Here is a 7,868-nt window from a genome sequence, read left to right on the forward strand (position 1 = left end):
CAGATTAATGAATTCGTTACACTCTTGAGGTGACAATAAATATAACAAATACTTGATGAACATAAATAATTCTTAACAAAAAAATTAATAGCTCTTTTAAATACTTAAAATGAAATAATTCAAAACCTTCTATTGCGACTTGAAACATTCTTAATAAATCAACCACTCAGCTTGAAACAATATTAAAGGTTGGATTTTTGTGTGTGCTCTCTTGATAATCGCCAAAGATCAGAATGGAATCATCATTTTGAATAAAGTTTGCATTTAAAAACTTCATAATTTGGAATTTTCATTACCTTTTCTTAAAAATGTTCGGGGGAATACCTTTTTTCCGGATAAATATCAAACGGATGACAAATCTAAATTAAAAAAAAACAACATACAATTGTCAGCATTTTATATGTCAATTATTTAAAAACACAAAGGTTCCATTTGAAACTGAGGCGTTAAGGTAAAAAATGTCATCACCTAAACAATGTAAAGCGAAACTGAGTACAAATATATAATTATTAATAAACATAAACTTTTATTCAGACAATTACACAGCATAAATTTCAAAGAAGAAGAATGTCATTATTAGCTGACAATCATATACATTCAAACAATCGTAAGGTACATAAACATGTATAACCCTTTTTATATTAATTGCTCAGATTCAATGAAACGTTAAACAATTACCCAGGAGTTCTGATTGCCCTTAGTCATACTGTCTTAAAAACACACCACGCACTCTGATGAGGTCAAATATTTTCAATCTTGATATGCCAAAATCATATTTCATAGAAGTGTAGGAGTTGGCCATGGAAAATAAGTATCAAAGACAGCCTTCAAAACAGTTTTTGTATAACACATCCGTCTTATCAAAGACTTTAAGATATATATCTTTTTCACATAATTTTATGAATATCTTTATAAATATCAAACATTTAGATTACATATCCTATAAAGAATCAATTTCAGATTAAGAGAGGATCTACTCAGGACAAAAACATTTTATTTTAATTTGTTTTATAATATTTGGTTTGGTAAATTCATCAATTTTTGTCAAAAATATTTTGATGAATAATTCTGACGGTAAATATAAATTCAACAATACATCATTCTTGGCGTAATAACTTGAAATGTCTCAGAACAATTAAAAGTGACTAGATATATAAAAACAAGTATTGTGTTTACTTTTGAAGCAACAAAGAAACAAAACAAGCTGAAAGCATCGTCAATCACTCAATTAACTTACGTAATAGAGCTATTGCCATTACAAAACATGTCCAAGTTTGCTTTTCCATTCTGATTTTTTACGTAATAAATATTCAGAATATTGCAGAGTTCCAATGTTTTGAGTAAGGTTCTTATATAATTTTACGTGTGGGAGGTTCTTGTAATAGTTCCAGTTCATATCAGCGGTATTTGGATGATAAGTCCTATATCTAATTACTTCCTCTATGCAGTCTACAGAAGTAGTGTCCACGCGAATATCAAACTTGTTAGCGATAACTTGTGGTTGCTGGAGAAGCCACGGCAGATCCGAGGGACCGTACACACAGACTGACCTCACCCACTGGCCACCGCAGTCCGACCGCCGCATCTGCCATTTAATGGCACGTGACAGGAATGTATTGTTGTCTTCTGACGTCATGATGTAGTACCCACCTGGAGCCCATGGTAAACTATTTAACGTTGCAAATAATGTTTCTTCAGGGGAATACGTATCAGATAACCATTCAATAAACTCCTCGGATATATCATCAAATAAAATGTAATTCACAAAGTCGTATGACAACATAGCGTATGCACTGCCTTTCCTGATTTTTATTGGGTAGCGGAAAGAGGGATGAGTGGTGTTCGTTTGTATCATTTTATTTCGAACTTTTACATATTTATACTTGAATCTATATTGCAAACCAAGAGGAAAGTCATAACTTTCAATATCATTTGCTCCGGTTAAAGTTTTTAATATCTGCACTATTTCTAAATTTGTTTTTAAAGGAAACTCTTGTCCAGTAAGGTTGATATAATATTTCCATTTGACCTTTGACCGCATCAGTACCCTCATACATTCTAACTCCGCATGTACTAAATCAATGCTAGCGTACGTCACTCTTTTTCTGCCTTCCACAACAAACACATTGTCAAAACATCTACCCAATTCCTGCATTATGTTAAAAAATTGTTTGATTGCCTTCCTGTCCACGTAGATACAGTACACATTATGAGGTCTGTAAATTGTTCTCAGTAACTGCTCACCTTGGTCTGCGTTGGTGTGCATTTTTATGGTAAAAGCAAGAGGAAAATCGAGTTCCTCCGGTGACAAGGACTGTGTGATGTATCCATGGAGATCTAAAAGAGATGTACAGTCCTTGACCAGATTCAGAATCATACAGGGTAGGACTGGGTCAGAAAACTTCGTTGTTTTGCTTAACCTTACTGCGTTCTCCTCTCCTCGTATCAAAGGTCCACAAGTTATGTTTTTTCTCTTCAAATTTCGGCACTTTGACATGTCGTAGTTAGATGAGCTTGCTAATCTATTTGGTGGAGGTCCATCGTCTATTAAGTAATTTTTGTTTCTTTTAGTCTCCATCGGGTATGTTTTAATTTTTTTGAATGTCTTTTGATATAAGTAAAATGTTAGAAAAAATGCAACTAACATACCAGAGACAAAGTATCTCAAGGAAAATGGATACCGTTCCATAGTAGAAGGACATCTGCAACAGACAATTTAACAATGCATATTAATAACTAAAATTCTTTAAAAAATATTTTTAAAAGTACATCTTCATTAAACTGTTTTAAGATTTCAGAAATTAATTTCAATAATTAAGACATTTCGTTAAAGTGGTTTCCTACCTTTTACATCCTGTATCTCACAGCCTGTCGGGTTTGGCCTTGCCGTTGGAAATGGAGCATCACCAGCAAGATACATTTAAGTATCCTTCCCTCTGGCAACAGGCCCTCTGCCAATCTGTGGTAATGGGTCAACGCGAAACTCCCCCACAACCAAGGAGAGCACGGTATGAGCTGCACCGAACAGTTGTTTCACGTGGCAAGGGTAACATGAAGGTTTTATGAAATAAAATTTCTTTTAAAGTACATCTGTACAAATGTCCTGGCGGCTTCTGATGTAATATTACGAATACTGGATGTATTTCTAAGCACTTCAGTATCTTTACGGAATTGACTTTTCTTATTAACCTCTATTTTTATGGCGTGTCAGTTGCATTCCTTATGATATTGACATTTAAAATCGCAGAAGTATAAAGTGTTAAATATTGATAATGCAATTTTAAGGAGAACAGCAACTGCTGATGTAATTCACTTTTTGTAATGTAATTGAAATGAAATATTCGTATGGAATAAAATGAATAATAGAGCAATGTAAAAGCGTGTCTACATTATAAAAAAGGAAAAGAAAAAAAGGCGCTCCATTGTAGTTTATTAAAACATAAGTTTTATGTTTTTCATGAGTTTTAGATTAGAATCTTAATACACAGACCTTCGGTGCTTTACCCCTTAGGCCTTACACAGAATAATCAAACGGAAGTGGAACCTCTGAAGTAGGAAGTTTTTGAAAATTCTCTAATGTCTACAAAGTTAATCATAATTTCATGGAAACTTGTCTTAATTTATGAAAAAGGTTTTGTGTTTGGAAACATCTGTTTTGATGTACATACATCACTTAACCCTTTTTGTTTGGGAGCTTTAATGATGTAGCGAAACACGTGTAAGTTACGAGTTTCGACATTGCAGAAATGATGTTTAATGATGCACATAACTATTAGTTAGATAATAACAAAAAAATATGATTTTTCTGTTTGCTGCTAATATGTCAAATTTGACAAAATCATAGGATTATTATATCAGATTTTTGATTTTGATTAATTAGGCAAAACATTGTAAGAGTGACTGTTTGATTCAACACATTGTATCTGGTCGCTGTGATAATAATATTAATGACAAGGGTCACCTAACAACACATATCAAAAATATGAAATCTGCAAAAGTAATTTTAAAATGCATGACAAATGCAAAAAGAGTTCAGTACCGTGCGATTGATAAATGAATACTTGGAATACACTATTCAAGAGGGTCTCGGTATGTAATTAGAAAACCATTAGTCTCTTGGAGCGCTGGAGGCAAAGTTACTCAAAAAAACCTGAAAGCTGTTGTTATAATGTTCTTACTGCATCTATCGTTTGTATGTCATTAGTTTGCGTTTCAGTAATGTCACTTTAGACAAAAAACTTAAAATACTTCACAATTTTTAACAGAATATATTAATATTCACGTCTGTTTAAATGTTTTTCCACCGTGGCAAAAACTTAAAAATTAATTAATTTCATTAATTATATGTCCTACAGCAAATTCAATAGCTTAACATTCTAGAGTAATTTTTTGCAAGGATGACTGTATTTGCATACATTTGATTGTCTTCATAATAAGAAAAAGAACCCCACAAACTTCTTTCACATCTTTATTATCTTTCAGAGAAAAGGCATGTTCTATAATGATTCATCCGTCGTCACAGTAACTTCCAGGAAAGGCATCGTGGAATGATTGAGACATCACACATCTTTTACAAATAGAATCCTGACAAACAAAACCACAAAGTAAAAGAAGTAACAGAATGGTTCTTATTTTATACATTTTTCACTTGTTGTATGTTTAAGTATTGAATGTACTACTGAAGATTATTGAAACGCATAATATTTACATTAAATATGTGCTTTTCGTTTAGGTTTTTTTTAAAATACCGTCGTATCTCCGAAGTCCTATAAAATTAACAAATTTTAGTTATCTTTGGTATGTGAAGCAGTATCTATGATAGAATCCTAGGTTATTCATAGATGAAATAAGAAGCCCTTCATTTGTTTTTGTTTTTATCATTATACTTGCTAGGCTTAGTGGTGACTTCTAATGCCTATTTTTTTTCATACCCATTTCTTTGCTTTGTATTTGGAATTTGTTTTACTATATAATTTTTTAATGTGTTTGTAGACATTAACTAGTATCTAGTTTGATTCATTTACATTTTAATTAAATATAAATTGCTTTTAAAACCTTAGTATTGATTTATTCTACATGTATTTTTCCTTTTTTTGTCAACAACAAATGATTGAGTATAGATCTCCACCTTAAACTAAAGTTATGCATTTGAGTTCATATCAATGTATTACAGAAACATATTCCACATTGTGGATACTGTTATTATTATTATTTTTTTAAAATATAGAATTCTATTAAAAAAAAGTACTTTTTGCCCACTACAAAGCTCTTACGTTTTTCATCAAGTTTTTTTTAAAGGATTATGATATGTTTGCTTGTTTGTAAATTTTTATGAATTTGTTTACAATTTAAAGATTAGCTTCAAGCTGTTGCTATGCATGAATCATCTTTAAGTAATTTTTATGGAACAAAAATATCTTGTTGTGTGCATTGCGTGATTAAGAAGAAAATTACCACTTGACACCCTGCGATAAATCCAATGCAGAAAGCTTATTAAAGCTATTTTAATATGACGTGGGATGAGAGCTATAAATCAAAACAAAATCGAAGTTTCTAATTTGATAAATGAATATTTTTTTTATAAAAAAAGTCTAGAGCAAAAAATCATTTAAATCAATCCTAAATTACAAATTTTGATAAATATTGATGCCACGACATTCATGGATTAAATACTGTTTTTGAACTGATTTGAACATTTTGAAAAAAAATTAGTATAAATAGTATACATACATGTATAGTAATATTACCATTTATTATAATACGCAAAGGAAAGATAAAATTCAAAGTTACAATCAGCAAATGCTGTGTTTGATTCATCTTCAAAATTTTTGTCACACCTACACATAAGTAGTAGTTTGTTTCCTGTAATTTTTTTCTACGAATTTAAATTGTATTTGTAGATTCTTAAACATTCAACACTCCAAACCTTTGAAAATCTGAAGCCAAAAAATCTTTCTTATAACCAAATTGTATGATCTTCCATTTTTTTTTTTGCAACCACTCTTTTTTGGGGGAAAAAGGACACAGGTTTTGACATTATAATTAGCTGCTTCTATAAAAAAAGTGAACTTAGAAAATTCCACATCTAGTGATTATTCATGTACAAAATTATTTCTTTCAAAATCATTTTTATTTTGCACACATAAGGAAATATTTTTTTTATTTGAATTATATTTGGGGACGATGACTTCCATGGATGGGTGTGAATGTGGTCCTTAATTGACTAAATTTTTTAACTAAGAACATTTTTTTAAAAAAATAAAAATTACTTCTTCATGTTAAGAAAACTTGCTTTTATCGTCAATCCGACAGTCCATCAGATATGTATATTTAAAAATTCCATGGAACTTTCGGAAAATATGAAATCACAAAATTTTATCAAAATCAACATTGCATAAAAACTTACGTCCTTTCAACTTTATAAACAACCATACGAGAAGTTAAAGTCCAGGATTTTTTTTTAGATCATTGACAGCTTCTTTTTCAATAAAAATGGAACTCGAAAATTTACTTACCTTGTCATTAGTCATTTGCAAAATTACATTGTTAAAAACATTCTGATTGTACACACAAGTACTATGGAACTGATATTAAAAAGATGCTTGAGTTTCTATTTGACAATATCTATTTGATTTTGGAAACCAAGTCTTCCAAAAATCTATTGGAATTCCCATGGGTATCAATTGTGCTACGTTATTAGCAGACCTATTTTTGTATCTATACGAAGCAGAATTTGTCCAAAATCTTATAAGTGAAAAGAACAAAACACTTGCCGTGGTTTTCACCTATACATTTAAATAATACAGTATATCGGCGATGTATTATCAATTTACAATGATTCCATTCTTATTTCGATACAATATATCCCGGTGAGCTTGAAATAAAAGATTCCACAGAGTATGACAAATCTGTTTCATACCTAAATATTGTGCGGGTGTGACTGGTCGGCAGGGGATGTTCACTCATCCATGGCGATTGATCCCGCTTCTGATGTTTTGGGTCTGTGTTTGCTCTGCTCGAACTTTGTATTGTTCAACGGACTTTTGAGCCTGAATACTGTTTGTTATCTTAATATATTCCATTTCATATAATATTGAACTCAAAATACTAATAAAAAAATCATATAGAGTTCATATTCCTTAACTGATTCGATACGAAGGGGCATGATCTTATTATAAGAAAGTTTTATCCAAGAGATGTTACTAGCAAATTATTGATGTTACGTGGCTTTCTCATTGACAGTCAGCACATCATCACAAATTCTACAGTGGTTATACCAATCTTGCATCTTGCAAGGATAATATCTGAAAATCAAAGTGGCTTGCATATGACCACAGAACATCAATTACGGTAAACAATTTTTATTGCTAGTATATAACTATATAACTTAAGTGCATATATTTTTATAACAACGTGGTCATTAAATGAATTTGTTTTCTGATGTAGGAATCATACACAATCTTAGTAATTTTGAGGTGCCAGGAAGGGTTTTCAACATTAAAATATGAATAAAGTACAAAATGAAACATATGAAGATAACGAACAGTATTCCAGATCAAAAGTCAATAAAACAATACAAAATAGGAGCAGAGCAAACATGCAAAACTTCAGAGGTGGGATCAGGTGCCACGGAGGAGTGAGCATCCCCTGCCGACCGGTCACACCCGCCGTGTGCTCCTTGTCATGATCGAGAAATGAAGGAAAAATCCGTTGTCAGTGTATAAATAATGGACTAACAATTAGGATAAAAACGTCAGTCAGCATTTGACTCAATAATATATTGTATTTGCTGACAAGGTCATTGCATCGACCATAGAACTTAGTAACCGAAATAATGGCTTTAAATGAGAGTGCTGATATTCATGTTT

The 7,868-nt window shown here is 31.4% G+C and overlaps 1 protein-coding gene across 1 annotated transcript; it reads right to left on the reverse strand.

Moving 5' to 3' along the window:
• Nucleotides 1-972: 972 nt before the first annotated feature.
• Nucleotides 973-3,230, reverse strand: LOC134269112 (beta-1,3-galactosyl-O-glycosyl-glycoprotein beta-1,6-N-acetylglucosaminyltransferase-like). Its single transcript, XM_062751334.1, has 2 exons — nt 2,845-3,230; nt 973-2,702 (listed from the first exon to the last, which is right to left on the reverse strand). The coding sequence occupies exon 2, from the start codon at nt 2,687-2,689 to the stop codon at nt 1,256-1,258; it is 1,434 nt and encodes a 477-aa protein (XP_062607318.1). The 5' UTR covers nt 2,690-2,702; nt 2,845-3,230; the 3' UTR covers nt 973-1,255.
• Nucleotides 3,231-7,868: the final 4,638 nt, after the last annotated feature.

This window comes from Saccostrea cucullata, unplaced genomic scaffold (assembly GCF_032062105.1).
Source record: "Saccostrea cucullata isolate Sc308-1 unplaced genomic scaffold, CSIRO_AGI_Scuc_v1 ctg233, whole genome shotgun sequence".
NCBI lineage: Eukaryota > Metazoa > Mollusca > Bivalvia > Ostreida > Ostreidae > Saccostrea > Saccostrea cuccullata.